Source organism: Musca autumnalis, unplaced genomic scaffold (genome assembly GCF_047663935.1).
Source record: "Musca autumnalis isolate F117 unplaced genomic scaffold, ASM4766393v1 scaffold_2, whole genome shotgun sequence".
Lineage (NCBI taxonomy): Eukaryota > Metazoa > Arthropoda > Insecta > Diptera > Muscidae > Musca > Musca autumnalis.
Window position 1 is genome coordinate 202,962,545 of NW_027411755.1, and position 19,535 is coordinate 202,982,079.

At 35.0% G+C, this 19,535-nt stretch overlaps 1 protein-coding gene across 1 annotated transcript; it reads left to right on the top strand.

Moving 5' to 3' along the window:
- Positions 1-1,092: 1,092 nt before the first annotated feature.
- Positions 1,093-2,946, top strand: LOC141393293 (lipase 1). Its single transcript, XM_073966279.1, has 4 exons — positions 1,093-1,333; positions 1,454-1,631; positions 1,690-2,186; positions 2,247-2,946. Exons 1-4 carry the CDS (start codon positions 1,115-1,117, stop codon positions 2,631-2,633), a joined length of 1,281 nt encoding a protein of 426 aa, XP_073822380.1. The 5' UTR covers positions 1,093-1,114; the 3' UTR covers positions 2,634-2,946.
- The last annotated feature ends 16,589 nt before the right edge of the window (positions 2,947-19,535 follow it).

Sequence of the window (19,535 nt, forward strand, 5' to 3'; positions counted from 1 at the left end):
TATCCAGTTTGACACTTGGTCATGCTTATATTATTGCATATTATTTTTATTGCATGTAGTCCTTATGATTTGTATTGCCCCTTCATTTTCACATATTGTGAAGGGCTAAAGCTTTTCTCACGCGGAAGAATTCCGTCCAGAATATACTCGCGCAAAAAAGAAAAACCGACAAAAGCTTTCTAACTTTGCTATTTTTCAATGTAAGATTCGGCAGAAACAATATTGATATGTTCGAATGTATTCGAACGAATGCCCTTTCTAATGAATATGTTAGGAAAAACTAACACATTAGCCTGTATATGCCAAAATATAGGAAAAACTAAAAAAATGGTGCACATTTTGTTCATTTTAAGTGGTATAGGAATTCACTCTCGGAGTCGACCTGGAGTTGGAGTCCTGAAAAAAGTCGTCTGAAGTCGGAGTCGGAGTCGAGCCAAATATACCTCGACTCCGAAACCCTGGTTCAGATTGTGAAAGCCTTGATGCTTCGTAAAGACAGAGCCTAACATACTACATTGTGCAAAGTCCATCGTGTTTAATGTACCAAAGTTAAAGGGTTACCATTCTCGGTGTATTTTTTCAAATTTTAAATTGATTGAATCATTTTATTAGTTGCCCATAGATTTTCCCCAAACTGATGGACAAATCACCCTGTCCTAACAGTTATTTCATTCGCAAAATAGTATCTATTACATACCAATTTAATTTATTTAATTATCTTATTCGGATCAATAGGGACCCTGTGTTTCGCCCTACTTGCTTTGAAACCCTTTTCAACTGACAAAATCTACCAATAATACATTTTGTGCGCCATGTTTTTGGTAGTAACTAGATCAGCTTATAACTTCCTACGCTAATCACAGATAAAATTAATAATTTAATCATGTGGGTATACCCTAATGTAACAACAAATTCTCCATAACATGTGTAAAATAAAAATGGAATTAATATTCGTACTGACCGTTTTAATTATTATTAAAACAGAAAATGTACTCATAATCTCTAAATCGAAATCAGTAATTGTACGAATAATAATTATTTTGAAATTTGAAACTTGAGCTCATCAATGTGTTTTGTATATAAAGCGATTTATTTGCTTTTACTCGTTATTGTGATGTTATTGAGTAAACATATAAATAGGAACAAATATATTTTTATTTTCCAAACAAAATTTAAAAAATTAATTAATATGCGGTCAGAATGTTGGTGTGTTGGTGTAAAATTAATTTTTATTTTTGTATTACTGAGTTTGAAAGAGATAAATAATGTTCAGGGTAGTTATTTGGAAACAACATATCCAAAAAGTGTTATTGAAGATGCCAATTTGGATACCGTAAGTTTTGAGTGACTTACTTATAGATTAATATAGACTTTGAACCCGTTCGAATAAAAAGTTGCATTAAACCCGTTGTGGCCAGATTATTTTTATTATTTTTTTTTTTGCTCTTTACAGATTCAGCTTTTGCAGAAATATAATTATCCTGCTGAGAGACATTTTGTTACAACAGAGGATAACTACATATTGGGTTTACATCGTCTTGCCAGACCAGGAGCACCACCAATAATTATGATGCATGGTCTATTGGATAGTTCAGCGACGTGGATTATTATGGGTCCTCAAAAAGCTCCGGGTAAGAGACTTAAAATTGTTATTGTCCCGAAAATGTATCTTAAATGTTTACCTCGCAGCTTATTACTTTTATGACAACGGCTATGACGTGTGGCTGGGTAATGCACGTGGCAATCGTTATTCACGCAATCACACTTCAATGGACCCAAGTAAAGATCCCGAATATTGGACTTTTAGTTGGCACGAAATTGGTTTTTATGACTTACCAGCAACGATTGATTATATTCAGCAGCAGACAGGATTCAAAAAGACAGGATATTTTGGTCACTCACAAGGCACAACCTCATTTTGGGTATTATGTTCAATGCACCCAGAATATAATGAAAAAATAACATTGATGCATGCCTTGGCTCCAGTGGCATTTATGAAACATATAAAGGCACCATTGCTGTCATATGCCAAGAGTTTTGTTAAGGCAACACACACGCAAATTAGAGAATTTGTGCCAAGGACAGATTTATTATGGAGAACATGTTTGGCATCACCCGTTACTGAGGCAACCTGCCTTGGGACATACTATCAAATTGTGGGCAAAGATACAGAAACCACAAATAAGGTGGGTTTTGATGTAGTCTTTAACATTTCCTATCTATTATTCATTAACTACATTTTACAGACAATGATTCCCGCCATACTGGGCCACATTCCCGCTGGTTGTAATCTTAAACAGATTATCCATTATATGCAGTTAATTGACAACGATAATTTTTGCCAATTTGATTATGGTGCCCAAGAAAATGTGAAACGTTATGGCAAAGCGACACCACCTGCATATGACCTCGAAAAGGTTACAGCTCCTGTTGCCTTGTATTACACTTTAAATGATTACTTGTCGAGTGAAATCGATGTCAAACATTTGGCCGAACTTTTGCCAAATGTTGTTGAAGATTGCCTATATCCACACAAGAAATGGAATCATATGACCATGCTGTGGGGCATAGATGCTCGTGAGATGGCTCATCATAGAATGCTGGAGTTAATGAAGAATTACTCTTATGAATGAATTAATAAACCTAAAACACATCACACATCCAAAAAATAGTTAATAGAAAAATGCTTTCACATTTATTAATATTTGTAAAATTCTATTTTTATAAAGGAACTCAAAAAGTCAATTTAAAGTTAATTATTTTCAATATTAGCTGTGTCTTTTTACGTGATAATTTGTAATAATTATTACTAATGTTGCAGATTTTGACAGTTGTATAAAGGAAAAGTTGCTGAAAAAAATGTTTCAGCAACATTTAGTAAGTAAAAAGACACCCCTATTATAAAATAAAATGTATGTCTAATGTTTAAATAATTCCCCAGCAAAATTTTCGTGATCTTATTAAAAAAATATAAAAAATTATAAAATATAATAAATATAAAAAATAAAATAAAAAAATATAAAATATAATATATAATATATAAAGTATATAATAAAAAATATAACAGATAATATATAAAGTATAAAATATAAAACATAAAATATAACCTATAAAATATAAAATAAAAACTATCTATATAAAATAGAAAAATGTTTATTTGTACGTTTGTTTTTTTGTGCCTTAATAACTCAAAAACCTCTGAACGGATTTTCCTGAAATTTTAAGAGTATATTACACCATCGCCTGAAAGTAACATAGGCTATATAAATTTTTGAAATTCCGTGGGAATCTGGAGATATAGCATCATAATCGTAGGTACCATCAAAAAAATTTTATTTAATATGCGAATATTTATAGAAAGGTAAGTGAACGTCATCTCTTACAAAATAACGGGGTGGGGTCAAAGGCAGCATTCCTCCCTGCTGTGCTGCTAATATCAAATATCATCAATTTGAATCACTATAAGCTCGAAATGTTTTAAATTCATAAGAAGTTATGGTCAAACCAATATAATGTACCACGAGCAAGAAATCATGTTAGGAATCGGCGGGAGAAGTAACTCCATAGAACCAAACCACAAAATTAATATTTCTGCCTTATTATCGAGAATTGTCAAATGTCAACAGTCATCACTACGTTATAGTTTAGAATGTCACTAACGATAAGGTAAGAGAGTAGTGGCATGGGGAAGGTACCCCATAATGCATTAAATAAATTTAATTTAATATATCAGACTCACTTTATGTTTGAGAAATATCAACCTCGGTAAGGATCAATCTTATAGTATTATTTGTAGTCGCGAAAAAATAAGACGGGTAGCCTCAGGGAAGTAACGGAGAACCCAAATATCACACTTGGTACTTTTGATTCATTGCTGCATTAAGATTGATATACATAATTCAAATACTTCTTCTTATATATAAAAGACAATGTGTTTATGTTAGTATGTTGGTACGTACATTAGTATGTTCCGTATAGACACAAAAACGGCTGAACCGATTTTCTTGAAAATTTCAGAGAATGTATAGGGAACACCGGTGGTGACAATAGGCTATGGACCATTATAATATGTGTTCTTTTACTATCTGATGGATTTTAAAACGCAAAATAAACCAATTTGGTGGCATTAAAAATATAATTTTTACATTGAAAGTTAATTTTGAGAAACTCCTCCTTGAAATTCAATCATCACTTTTAACTTTATGTTAACCGGAACGCTATAAATCTGTTCGGTAAATCCAAACCATAACAAAAGAAGACTTATAATAATGGGGGTATATATTTTTTGCATTTCGGAGGGGGCGGGGTACCTTCCCTATGCCCTATTTTAGCAAAACTGACGAACGTATCGGAGAGAAAATTAATTTGCGAGGCAATGGTTGTTGTGTCTACGATCCTAGGTACTAATTTGGGGCATAAAGACCCGACCACGCCAACTTTTTTAAACAGCTTATATATCAAAAACTGCTTCACCGATTTGCTTGAAAATTTCAGAGAATCTACTAAAAGGACCCGTGGTGAAAATAGGGTACATATTTTGTTGAATTTTGTTTTCGAGTTCTAAGGTTTATTCCGTATATGCCACTAAAGTAGGAGTGAGTCCCATCATTGTAGTTTTTTGGACCACACCAAATTGTGCATGTGAGAGCCCATATGACACCTATATTTTCACTGGACCATAGCCGTAGACCTTTAATGCATTTTCGCATGCAATATAAGAAACTAATGGCTTATCCTAACTACTGAATTTAAGTTGAAAGTATTAAAAATACACAATTTTGGCAGGTCTGATCTGGTTTTTTTTTATATTTTTCAAATATATATTCACCACAAATGTTTTAAGAGCTGTTTAAATTGAACGCATAACATCTTCTGTATGAATTTATAACGAAAACCCATCAATAAGATATTTATATTTTTCAATCACAACGACAATCTGTATGAAAATTGGAAAATATGGCCCTAAAACCTATATATCAAAAACAAGTGCTGCTAAGAATGTTATATGTTATGGTTACAGATTTCTTTTATTCAGAGACTCATAATGAAATTTCATTTGGAACATTTCTTTCTATAACAATATTCCCAAAAAGTAAAGGATTTTGCTAGATTTTGATCCAGTATGGAATAATGTACAATTAACAGTCCAAAATTAAAACATATAATTTCATCCTAATATATATAAATTTGTAATCTAATTTTTTTAAGGAAATAGTGTACATAGATTTATGGTTTATTTTAAAACTCATAGTGAAATTTTGTGTAGAATTTTTCATCCTTTGACACTTTTCAACTATAACCAAGTTTTATATTACTTCCATGTATCAACTAGAAAAAAGAAGGAAAAAATGTTCATCAAAAAAATTGGGAAATATTTTCATGTTTTTTCAGCAAAATTGATACTGATATTTTCATGCTAAAGAATGTAAATAGACATTTCATTTCTTTGGTGACCTATGGTGAAATTTGACGAAGAATATTTTTGTCTCCGACATCATCTCTCTAAAATTATGGTTTGTGGGACAATTTTGAATAAACTCAGATGAAGTCCGACTTTAACCCTAAAACGTGTTTTTAATTTTTAGAGATTCCTGGCGATTAGACAAGAGTTACAGATTTGGTGTATTCTGAGACCTATAGTAAAATTTTATGGCGAACAGTTTTGTAGAATACTCGTATTTGATACGATCACATTTTTATTGAGTTTTTGAAAGATTTTCGAAAAAAGGGCAAAAAAGACCCCTTTGTTGAACCGCATGAGGGTTAAAATGTATAACAAAAATATTTCCCACACCCTCCTTAGTAAAGTTGCCAAAGACACAATATACCTGAAATGCAAGGATTCCAAGATATCTAAACTCGAATATTTCGAAAAATTTAAAAATGGGCGGAACTTGCCCCGCCTATTTTGGTTACTTTCCAACGTAAACTTTAAAAACGCCGATACACGTGTCTCATATTTTTAGCTCTACTTTCATAATCTACTCAATTTTCCTTGTCATTTTTTTTTGTTGTCGCACAGTGCAATTTAACAAAACTGAAGAACGTATCAGAGATAAAACTAATTTGGGAGACAATGGTTGTTGTGTCTCCGATTTTAGGTACTGATTTGGGGCCTAAAGACCCGACCACGCCCACTTTTTTAAATAGCTTATATATCAAAAACTGCTTAACCGATTTTCTTGAAAATTTCAGAGAATCTACTGGTAGGATCCGTGATGAAAAATAGGTTATATATTTTGTTGAATTTCGGAGGGGGCTGGGAACCTCCCCCATGCCCTATTTTTTGAAAACGATATTTTAACAAAACTAAGAACGTATCGGAGAGAAAAATAATTTGGGGACAATGGTGGTTGTGTCTCCGACCCTATGTACTCATTTGGGACCAGACTCCGCCTACTTTTTAAATATCTTATATATCCAAAACTACTAAACCGATTTTCTTGAAAATTTCAGGGAATGGATATGGCTGACCCCTGGTGAAAATAGGCTATATATTTTGTTGAATTTCTGAGGGGGCGGGGTACCTCCCCTTTGACCTTTTTTATTAAAACTCTGTCTTTGCTTTACTGAGCCGATTTTCTTTAAAATTTCAGAGAATGTACAGCGGTGGCCCACCATGAACACCCCTTGTGAAAATAGGCTATATATTTTTTTGAATTTTGTTTAATACCCTTTTAGCACGCCCATTTATTAAATACGTTATATCTCCAAAACTTTTGAACCGATTTCCATGTCATTTTCAGATGATGTACAGGGAAGGCCCCCTGGTGGAAATAGGCTATATAAACTTACGAACGTGTCCGTTTCCCCAACCCTGGGTACATATTTTAGCCGTAAGACCCGACCACTCCCAATTTCTGAAATATGTTACAAATCAATGGAAATACCAGATGTTATGCATAACGAAGCTTTGGTCTTATTGGAAAACAAGTATTTAGATTAGAAGGCAATATATCGATAGCTATAGCTTCATCAGGTATACATTATAAGAAGGTGCAAGGGCGACACAGTCGTCCCTTAAGTTACCACTGGACATTATTTTGATTGAATTGCACACATGCAATATTAAATAGAAGTTATCATCACATAAAAATTCCCAAGAAGCTTTAGAACGATTCTTAAAGGATTTAAGAGCAATTCACGTTTCACGTAGATTTCAGACAAACACTGCCAGTTATACTATTCCAGCAGATGAAATAAATCCATGCCTCCAGTCATCAGTTAACATACCGCCAAAATTTCATGTAGACACTTATATACAGTGCTGCTCAAAACATTTGCAACTCAGATGCCTATATCACATTCAATCTATTTTTAGGGACATTTTGAGTTTTGAAATATGTTTGTTTTTGTTATTTGATTTTTTATTGACCATATTTTTAAGATTTAAAAAGCATTATACAGTTATGAACACTTATGTCTAAAAAATGTGTGAAATATCGGAGGACCACATGTTTTAGCATGCTCAAAACATTTGCAACTCCGTGGTACGAATATCTATTAGTTCATTTTTGACGGGTTTTTTGTATTGATTGGCATCAAATTGATTTTAATCAGAAGAAGGGGGCAAAGAGCTTTCATGAGGAGTACTTTTATCCCACATATGTTTACTCTTGATAGACAAGTATGCCGAAAACAAGACATGTCCAATTTTTTAAGAAAAACTTAAATTACGACCGGAAATGTTTATCAACGCTTTGCTAAAATGGTAATTTTTGAAAATTGTGGATCCAAAGTGGTCCAAAACTAAACATAGGAACATCTTAATATCTAAAACAGAGCTGGATACCGCGTAAAAATAACTAAAATCGCCATAAGATGGGAAGGAGATGTAAGGACAACAACATCTACTGCAGGGGATGATCAAAAAATTATACGAATTATTAAGCAGATCTCTCAGAGGTCATCAACAGATGTTAAAAAAATACTTGACACCGATAAATCTATACAAACACCTCCGATACATACCAAAGACACCGGTATACCAAAATAGGCAAATTTTGGGAAAACAGTAATTTCCGGGAAAAATGGAATTTTTCATAGAAATTATTCAAAAAATGTGTGGTTATATTTTTGGAGTAGTGACATCGAGTACTTCTCCTCGATATAAATCAATATTTAAGTTATATGACTTGAAAAAATTGATTGATCACCAGAACTAAAGATAATAGAATTTGTCCCTTTATACGAAAAAGTCGACCCAAAATGTAGAAGGTGTTTTATATTGCCCTGGAGGTATTTTTATGGGCAGAAATGGTACAGGATACATGAGGTCGAGATATTTATCAGATCCAAGAGCTAACCGGACAGGTAGCATGTCAAAATCTCACCATGTACACTCCGGAATTGTCGTATAACAGAATGTTTTGGCATAATCCCGCTTCTAAACGTATATATAACCACGTAAAACTAGTAATTTTTTGAAAATATGCTTAAGTTCTTATCGGACGCAATCAGCTATAGTAATCTAAATTCATATAGGAGGTTCCGGGACTCTAATCTGGACTCTAGACTATTAAATATCGAATAAAACCTTGGTATTTAACAATTATCCTTAGAGCACAGGATTCCAAAGGATATATTAACTTATTTAGTTAACTGGTTTCCTTTACGATGTCACCAGATAATAAATAAAATGTTTAATTCACAATATATTATCAAAACAAAAATAATTTCTTCAGATTTTGAATAAAATTTTCTCAGTTGCAAATGTTTTGAGCAGAACCAAAAGTGAGTTCCACCTTTGTTTTGTTTATTTTTTGTAAAATAAGTGAAATTTTTGCAAATTAATTTTTAAATCTTTAAAAAGGATTCAATAAACAATCAATCTACATAAATATTGGCATTTCAAATCCACAAACTACCTCAGAACTATATAAAATATGAACTAGTCATTCCAGTTGCATATGTTTTGAGCAGCACTGTATATACATACACAGAAAAAAAGGCCTCTCTAACATATATCCCAAACATATTTTGCAGCAAACATATATTTGTTTGCAAGCAGTCCCAAACATAACAACGCCTTTCATAAAGCAACAAAAAAAAAAAAATACTGGGTTTTCTGAGAGATTAAAAAAAACAATTTTGGCGAGTTTTTGTTTTTATACCCTCAGCATTTATGCTAACGAGGGTATATACACTTTCATACGGGCAAAATGTGCCTCATCGAAATAATGGTTTTAGACCCCAAGTATGTTTGGACGAAATGTGTTTCAGACAATTTGGAGTCGATTTAGCAATGTCCGTCCGTCTGTCTGGCTGGCTGGCTGGTGCGCACGATAACTCTCGAACGGATGAACCGATTTGGTCCAAAATTTGGCTTTCGCAATATTTTGTCCAAGCTTAATGGGTTATATCGGTCCACTCCTTCCGGTACCTCCCCCACAATAGTTCGGAAATGTTCGGAAAGTTTGTGCGCACGATAACTCTTGAAGGAAGTAACCGATTTGGTCCATACTTTGCATATCGTGATATTTCTACCAGATTTAGATGAGATTCCAATATGAACTCAATCGGTTCATTCCTTCGGGTACCTCCCACACAAAATTGCGGAAAAGTTCAGTATAGGACCTGTTCACGAATCGCTTTGATTTTTGTTGTAGCATCTTGCATTCACTGCCTCCCATATAACGGTATAAGCTTCATCAAGGGCAAGTCCATACTTCCTGAGCAAATAGCCTGAAAGATACAAAAAAGCCCTATGACACCATGTAACTCTCGAACGGATCTGCCGATTCGGTCCACAATTTGGTCTTTGTAATATTTTGTGCAAACTTAGTTTAAGTTCGAAGATAAGTCATATCGGTCCACTCCTTCAGGTACCTCCCCCACAAAAGTTCAAAAATGTTCGGAAAAATTGTGCACACGATAACTCTTGATGGGAGTGATCGATTTGGTCCATACTTTACACATCCTAAAATATCTACCAGATATAGATCAGGTTCGAATATGGACTATATTTGTCCACTCCTTCGGGTACCTCCCACACAAAATTTTGGATAAATTCACTTCAAGACCTGCTCTCGAATCACTTTGATTTTTGTTGATGCAACTTTTTTTGTTGATGCAACAGTAAAAGTTTTTTCAGGGGCAAGTCCATACTTCTTGAGAAAACAGCCCGAAAGTTGTAAAAAATCTCTATGTCAACATATGTACGGGCTGGAGGGCTCGAACCGAATACTGCGTTAGCCCACACTTTGGATATTGTAATATTTCTTCGAATATTATATGAAATTCGAAGGTGGTGCTTATAGGTCACCTCCTTCCGGTACCTCCTTTACAGAAGTTCGAAAATATTCGCTAAAATGGTACGCGATTTCTCATAGACGTAGCAACCGATTTGAAATTTTTGAGCTTTTGTCGGTGCATACGCCCAAACCCGCAAATTCTTTGAATCATACGTAAAGTAGTTGTAGTGTTCTGAATATATTGTAGATGGCGTGCGTAATTGTTCAATTATTTCAGTTATTTTAAAAATAAAAATATTAATGAAAATATCCTGTTATTTTCAAAAAAATGTACGGACGCTCTTCAATAACAAAGACAGGCTTGTAGACTTAATATTAAGTGAAAAATATGATGGTAACATAATTTTTTTGAGATTTATGACGTTTACTACTTTTTATACTTTTTCTACGGGTATATGATGTTTTCGACGTTTACAACTTTCTTACCGTCGAAAACCTAAAAACTCGTCATACAGACTATCTCTGATCTCCTCTCTTAAGAAAAACTACATATTTACAAATTTCCTAAAATGGTGAAGTTCAACGGTCCATCAGCCATGAAAACCTTCATAATTAGATCGCTTTAGGATAAATCCTGAACAGCATCAATGGGAGAAAAAATCCGACGAAGTCCGTAAGAGAACAGAAAGGTTGCAGACAAAATCAGTTGATAAATTTAAAATCCTCCTCGGTTTGACAATGGACCGAAGAAGTAAGGTAGATAATACCTATTTTTGAATTGTCAAGCATAGAGTCCATAAAAAATTGTCATTAAAACTCATTACGACGGCCCATCTAGTATAAAATAAAAAAATATGCAATATATACATGCAATATATGTTGTTTTAGACATATGCTGTAGCTCACGAAGTGACACACTTCAAATGAAATTATTAATGTAGCTATTATTTATTGCGCACGCTGTCATTTTCTGCCTTAATTTTTTATTTCACTGAATGAAATTCTTTCAAAATTGATTTCATTCATTCAAATCTATTAGCTTTCAATATTTATTTGAATCGCAGAGTAAAATCTTATTCATTCGCCTAACGAAATTACCTATCTAAAGCCTAATTGAGTGGGTACTCCGCTCTAATCAAAATGTCATCGAAAATATTCAAACAATTTATCAAAAAATTGTAAATGTATTGTACCTCCCTTTGGGAAGATTGTCTGTAATTTCTTTTCTATTTTTTTCCAAATACAAAAGAATCAGCTAAATTCTAATAATAGAGTCCATTCTTTACAACAATGCAATGTAAATCATTGAATGGCAATAGTTGGGAAATATTTTTCAGCAATGCTATTCGAATGTTTTCTATGCATAGTGAGTGGAGCTGATGTTTGAAGAGCGAGTGCAGACAGAAAAACGAGCGGCAATATTAAAAAAAGCCAATTTGATTTTTGTCAAATCACAGACTATTGGTGACAGCCACCAATAAAACTTAATGTCTGTACTTCTTTTATATTGGTTCGTTCATTTGTCCGCCCTAGCCATCGGTGCTGTCAGATTTTTGGGTTTAAGCACATACCACCCACCCAATTGACAAAAAGGGAACGACCAGAAAAATATTTGGGGAACAAATGACTGATGATGTGTTTGAAGTGGAGTCGCAGCTGAGGACCAAAAGTTGTTGGGACAAGTGTGGCACTGTGGGGATTTGGGGAAAATTAAATTACAAATTGTGTTTGAATTGAGCTTTCAAATTTATTAATTAAAGATTTAGGATGTATATTTCGTATATCTCATATCTTGGTATCCTCAGTGGAGTGGACAAATTAGTGAAGCATCGTTGGGAATGAGAAACACAGATCTGCTATTAAAATTAGCATTTCCTCGATTCTCGATAGAGGAATATCTTAACATGACCCACTGTGTCAATTTTCAAATTTTGGTGGGTGGTCGTCCAACCAACAATTTCCGAATATTTTCAATATTGACATATAATATTTTTTTGTTATTTTTTGCTTTTCTTTGCAAACATTTCAAAAGTGGTATTTTTTGTGGAACAAAGTTAATACAAATAAATCGACAGGAATATGAATAAACACACAAACACACACCCGCATACATATTTGTGTAGTATGTAGCATGTATGCCTTCTTGAAAAAAGGACAAATGCAAAGAAGTTCTCTTTGAAAGACTCCTTCCTACATATTCACATTTGACAAAATGTGAAAAATGCATAAAGTTCCGAAACATTGAACACAACTTTCTGTTTTGGTAAAGGAATAACGGCGGCACAGCGGTGGTATTCTTCTTGGGCATAGCTACGACGCTCTATGTGATGTGAGGTAGAAAAGTCATTTGACGACTGGCTCGCAAACGAAGTTTAATGAAATGAAACGTTTAACAAATGATTGGTAAAATTGAATTTTATATTTACTAAAGTGGTTGTGTGATTCTTGGCGTTACTTGTGTTGAAGTTCTCTTGAATTGCTGTAAAGCTTTACATATCCTGGAAGGCATATTCAACACGTTTTTTTTTTTGAACCGTCTTAAAAATTCTCATTTATGCTCGTCTTTGGATTCTCTTAACGGACTGACCTTGGTGTAAAAATAATTATTTGAAAATGTTGCAAACGGAATAATAAACATTATATTTTATTCCATTCCATAACAGGGTATAATAGTGTACCTTCACCTAGTCCAGCAATATTTAACCCACTTAGCGCCGAGAATTTTTTTGCGAGAAAACTTAAATTTGTTTATGAAAATTATATTTTTGAGATTTTTTAAGCATTTTTTAATAAAAATCACTTGTTTGTCTAAAACTTATAGTTTTCCTGCAATCGGGCCTTCTTTTAAAAGTACCAAAAACTTTGGAAGGAAATATGTATCACTTACTTACTTAGCTGGCCCATTACAGAACATTTGTTCCATAGACCGAACTAAGAAAAGATCCCCAATTCTCTCTGTTTCGTGCTTCGCTTTTTGGAATACCGCGCCTTGCCATCTCTTCATCCACTTGTTTGCGCCATCTATTCTTTGGCCTGCCAATTCTGCGTGCACCGCCATGTAGCTCGAATTTATACGCCTTTTTAGCGGGTTCATCATCGCTCATTCTTATTATATGGCCTGGCCAACGCAATCGCTGCATCTCGATACGTTTAACTATATTGATGTCGTTGTATAGCAGATACAGCTCGTGGTTCATACCACGTCGATATTCACCGTCAACGCAGATCGGTCCGTAGATCTTTCGAAGACCTTTTTTCTCAAATACGCCAATCACTGCCTTATCTGATTGCGCAAGTACCCAGGCTTCGGAACCATACATCAGCACGGGTAGTATCAGTGTAAAGCGTTATTTTTGTTTGACGAGTTGTGGGTTTATTTTTAAAGTGCTTACTTAAGCCAAAGTAGCATCTGTTGGCCAATACAATTCTTCTTTTTATTTCACAACTGATGTCGTTTGTTGTGTTTACAACGGTGCCGAGGTATACGAAGTCTTTTACTACCTCACAATTATAGGAACCAAATTCAATAGATGGTCCGATCTTAACGGACGCATTGCGCGTCGACACCATCAGCTTGGTCTTCTCGCCGTTTCCCGCCAGACCCACTTTAGCAGATTCTCCTTCGACCTTCATAAAGGTATCGGTTACTTATTTTACTGATCGTCCCATGATGTCTATATCATCAGCATAAGCAAGTAACATGTGGCTATTGGTGTAGATTGTGCCACTTCTTTTGACGTTTGCCTCTCGTATAACCATTTCTAGCAGGATGTTGAAAAAATCACACGAAAGGCTGTCTCCTTGCCTGAAACCTCTTTTGGTACAAAACTCTTCGGAGAGGTTCTTTCCTATTTTAACTGAAGATCTTGTGTCAGTTAGAGTAATTTTACAAAGCCAGCTGTGCGGAGATACCAAATTCAGACATTGCTTGGAATACCTTTGAACGTAGCGGGCTGTCGAAGGCTGCTTTATAATCGACCAAAAGGTGGTAGGTGTCGATCTGCATCTCTTGGGTCTTCTCAAGGATTTGCCGCAGGGTAAATATCTGGTCAATGGTGGACTTGCCATGTCTAAAGCTGCATAGGTATGGTCCAATTATTTCGTTGACCATGGGCTTTAGTCGTTCGCACAATATCCCTGACACTATCTTGTAGGCGATAGGGAGAAGACTTATGCCCCTATAGTTGGAGCATACGGTTTTATCTCCTTTTTATGGATGGGACACAGGATGCTCTGGTTCCAATCGTTAGGTACGCGTTCTTCCTGCCAGATGGATCTAAATAGCTGATGCATACACCTTATCAGCGTGTCGCCTCCGGTTTATAACAGCTCGGCCGGTAAGCCATCGGATTCTGCTGCTTTATTATTCCTCAGCCGGTTGATTGCTGTTTTTACCTCAGGATGTGCCTGTACCAAAGCCATCTGTTTGATGTTTCACTATTTGGTAGAATTTTCGGACTTTATTCTGGCTCCTGTACATCACGAATTTTTCACACTCCCGTTTTTGCATTTCTCTCTTTTTCTTGCGGAAAATACGTTTCTCTTCTCTCTTTTTCTCCCGATATCTCTCACGTGCGCTACGCGCTGCTACGGATTGTAAAGTAGCCCTATATGCCGCATTTTTCTCTTCGGTAGCAGCACGACACTCCTGGTCATACCATGAATTCCTTTGTGGAGGTCTCTGGAATCTAAGTATGGATTTTGCGGCTGTTTGCATGGAGTGGGCAATGTTTTGCCATTGTCCTGATATGTTATCGGGACGAGGAGTGCTTTGATTAAGCAGTTGGGCTAGTTAAGTGGAATATGCTGCGGCTATCTGTTGCGATTGCAGCTTACCGATGTCTAACTTTCGTGTTGTGTCTGTTCGTACTTTGTTTGCTACGTTTAATCTGGTAAGTACCATTGCTGCAACAAGGTAGTAGTCCCAGTCTATGTTTGCACCTCGGAACGATCGTACATCCAACACGCTTGATGCATGCCTTCCATCTATCACAACGTGATCAATTTGATTTCTTGTCCTTTGATCTGGCGACAGCCAGGTTCCCTTATGAATATCGAGATGCTTAAATCCGGTGCTGCTAACTACCATGTTTCTTGCAGCTGCAAAGTCTATCAGCCCCATACCATTGTCAGATGTTTCACTGTGGAGACTGAATTTCCCGCCTGTTGGGCCAAAGATATTCTTTTTTCCAATTTTGGCATTAAAATCGCCTAGTATAATTTTAATGTCACGGCCAGGGCAACGGTCATATGTTTCTTCTAAGCGCTCGTAAATTATATCTTTGGTCTTATATTCCTTGTCTTCAGTGGGAGCATGAGCGCAAATAAAGCTGATGTTGAAGAATTTTGCTTTTAATCGAATTAAGCGAGTCTTTCATTCACTGGGGTGAAGCTGGAGACCAGATGTTTTAGTCTCCGACTAACTATGAATCCACAACCAAACTCATGCTTTACGTCATGGCAGCTATAATACAGTGCGTCACATTTAGGTGTTGTTGTGACGCCTTTCCCGTTCCATCGTATTTCCTGTATGGCAGTAATGTCGGCCTTGTACTTTTCAAGTACATCTGCCAACGCGTAAACTGCACCTTCTCTATAAAGAGTGCGAACATCCCAGGTGCAGATTCGCAGATTATGGTCCTAAAAACGTTTCAACTTTTGAGGGATTTGTTTTTCTTTTCTTTCGTTTTTTCATAATAAGCTGTTTTTTTTCTAAGGGAATGTTACTAACCCGACGCCCAAACCCACGTTTTTAACGTTCTTATGGGTGAACGTGCGGCACATGTTAGCTCACTACTTTTAACGGGTGTTAAAGGCTGTTCCCCAGGTGACACCACGGGGAGGTCAGTGTCCACTAGAGATGAAATAGGGACCAAGATAATTCCTGGGCTTTGCCATGTTAAAGCCGGTCAGGACCTTGGTACTTGGTACCTTGGACCCTTGGTATCTTCCATCCCCTACGTCACCCAAAGGAAGCTAATATTGGTGTATCCTTATATGCCAATTCCTTGGTTTTTGATTGAGAAAATACTCTTACTATATTCCTTACAAATCCCTGACTTTATAGGATTCTAGCATTAATGATTAAATTTAAATTTTTCATCAAAAGTCGAAAATTACAAAAAAAGCCGATTCTTTGAATAGCTTGGGTTTTAGGCCACTTGCGTGGAAATGTATAAGTCAAATGAAGCTTTATGAGCGTGAAATGACAGCTGACAGACAATAATATAACAAAAAACCAAACCAAAAAACCAAAGTTTTACGTCAATTTTTGCAACCACTTTTGGTGGTGTTTAAACGACCAGTGGCTTTATCTGGGTTAAAACTTAGTAGAAGACAACATAGCATATTTGCACTCCCTTCAAAAATTGTGGCAGATCCTTTCTATGTGGTCGTTTTTTTGACAAAGACTGGTGACATCAACTCAAATATGACTACACACACACCAATACAGTTTAAATTGAAGAATTTCAAAAAAATTCAGTATAAATATGTATTTCTCGTATATTTACTTTGCGGCATGTGACAGCAGCAGTAGTAGTCTAGCTGAATTTTTGGTAGGTTTTACTTGCAGTGACCCTTCACAATTCTCGCAGTTGTTTTCTTTCAATTTTTTAACGCTGTGGGAACAATATAGGCCCATTGCGAAATGTTGAAATACCAAATAAAACGTTGACAAGAAGAAATGTTGTTAACAAAAAACGACATTGACAAATAACTTAATTCGCTGTTGTCACCACATGTTGGAAATTGTGCATCAATTTTTCACAACAAGAAAAAAAGAAATGAGTGGAAATGCACAATGGGTTAAAATAAATTCTCAATGTTGGTAAATATCATTAGATACAGTTTGATCAAATTTTCCGAACATGGTGTTGGTGGAAAATCGTCCTAGAGAGATATGCAAATTTTATTGAATATTTCATAATGTGTTGTATTGCTGTGATGGGAAAAAATATGAACAATCATTTTTTGAAAAAATCGTTATTTTACTGTGATGGTCCATGACAAATATTCCTTAGAAATTCCCATTTATTGCTGTGATGGTCCATAAAAAATAAATATATGTATTTAAATTCCCATTATTGCTGTGATGGTCAATGAAAACATATTCTTTAAAAAATTCCCATTTATTGCTGTGATGGTCCATGAAAAATATTCTTTAAAATTCCCATTTATTTCCCTCATGATCCATGAAAGACATTCTGCAAAAAATCCCTATTTATAAAATAAAAACCACTAAGGAAAGGATCAACATATCACTATATGACACCCTACACCACTCTGAATATGTAAAATATATATATATATAAATTTGAACTGATTTTTATATAATAAGGTACACTTATTACTAGTCAACATTCCGTTACACATTCCAAATATAATCAAAACTGGACAGATATAGGGTGTTTGGTGCAGCAAATACGTGAAATCGGGCGAAAATATATATGGGAGCTATATTCAAATCTGAACCGATTTCGATGTAATTTGGCACATTTATTTTTAGACCGAATTCAGTCACATATTCCATATTTCATCGAAATCAAACATATATAGCGTGATTGGTGAAGCAAATAAGTGAAATCGGGCGAAAAATATATAGGACCTAGACACATTCTATATTTCATAAAAATCGGACTAATATAGCTTGTTTGGTGCAGCAAATACGTCAAATCGGCCGAAAATATGTATGGGAGCTATATCCAAATCTGAACCGATTTTCACCAAAAGCAATAGCGTTCTTCCAAGGGTTCCGGCTCCAGGCCAGGTTTTTTCACGACTCCGGCTCCGACACCGACTCCGGGTCGACTCCGAGAGTAAATTCCTATACCACTAAAAATCAATAAAATGTATACAATATTATTATTTTTTCCTAAATTTTGGCCTATATACGAGTAGGCTAATCTCTTATTTTTTCTTTATATGGGGGTTTCTGAGTGAAACCGGACTATTTCAAGATGAGGTTTTTGATTTCCCTTACTTTTTTGCTGTGGTGATGCTGCTCACCAGCAAAACATTTTAGTATAGTTTAAGAATTTTTTTGACTAACGGTGCAAGAAATACTCATAACTTTTTTAATAATGGTCCAAATAAAAAACATCTTTTTTTGTATTTTTTGCTGTTTTATCAGCTATCTAATAAAAAATATAAAAAAATGTTTGCAAAGTGAGTTGGATGGAATTTTCGCTATTTCAAATTTAAAATCAATTTTTATCAATGATTGTACTCTTCGATTTTCTTGAATTTGTTTGTATTAAACTACGATTAATTGCACAAATTTTAAGACTAATTTGGTAGTGGGATTCGAATGATTACTATTTTTTCTTATTTTTTTAAAACTTGTCAATACAATTTTTCCCTTATCTCAAAATGATGAAGCAATTTCTCCAAACAGAGATATAAAGCTATTTTCTCAATGATTGTTGGAGGTCAATCAAAAAATTCATTACGTAATAACTCAGAAATTTCAGCTATGGGACCCTTTGGAGTTCTTAACATAATCAATAGGGGCTTTCATTCCGAAAATGAATTTTACAACCCCAGACCTTGGCTTCCATTTTGAGTTACCCAGTAAAATGTCCCATAGAGACAACAATGTCTTTAATAGAAGACAAGGATGACTTCTCATAAAAGTAGACTTCTGACAAAAGAGATTAAAAGTCTAATCTTAATTCGATTATCATTAAACTTATTATAATATACCGTTTGCATAAGCTTTCTTATAGCTTTCTTATAAATTCCTAATGATTTTAAAAAAATTTTGTTGTCCCGAATTTAATGTTATATTTCCATAACGTGGAAAAAATTTTGCCCGGTGTCGGAGTCGAGTTATTTTTTTCGACTCAGACTCCGACTCCAGCAAAATTGCTTGACTCCGACTCGTAAACTCCGACTCCGAAACCCTGGTTCTTCTTATCGCTAAAAAAATTATATTTCTCAATTTTTAGCTGAATCGGACAAAAAAATCGACCTGTACGTTGCGAACAAAAATACATGGACAGACGGACAGCCGGACGGACGGACATGCATAAATCGACTCAGAAATTGATTATATGTACATCCCCAAAAGGAACTATGGGTCTATTTCGTTTCCTTTAGTATGTTACATACAAATGCACAAAGACATAATACCCCTTACCACAGTGCACGATGGGGCCAATCGCAGGTTTTTGAGGCAAAGTCATTTTTTCAAGTCAGTGATTGAAATCAAATAATAATGGAATTATATTCTTAACACTTTCAAACCTCCAAAACCAAAAAACTAGAATCTGGCGACATGCCAAGCTGCCAAATATAACATAATTTTCATTCCGTTTATTTCAATTAAACAATTTAAGTATT

What these genes read in the sequence shown, in the direction of transcription:
- LOC141393293 (XM_073966279.1), top strand. Translation starts at nt 1,115, where the DNA reads ATGTTATTGAGTAAACATATAAATAGGAACAAATATATTTTTATTTTC. An exon ending in AAGATGCCAATTTGGATACC is followed by an intron (nt 1,334 to 1,453) that starts GTAAGTTTTGAG and finishes TGCTCTTTACAG; the next exon opens with ATTCAGCTTTTGCAGAAATA. An exon ending in GGGTCCTCAAAAAGCTCCGG is followed by an intron (nt 1,632 to 1,689) that starts GTAAGAGACTTA and finishes TTTACCTCGCAG; the next exon opens with CTTATTACTTTTATGACAAC.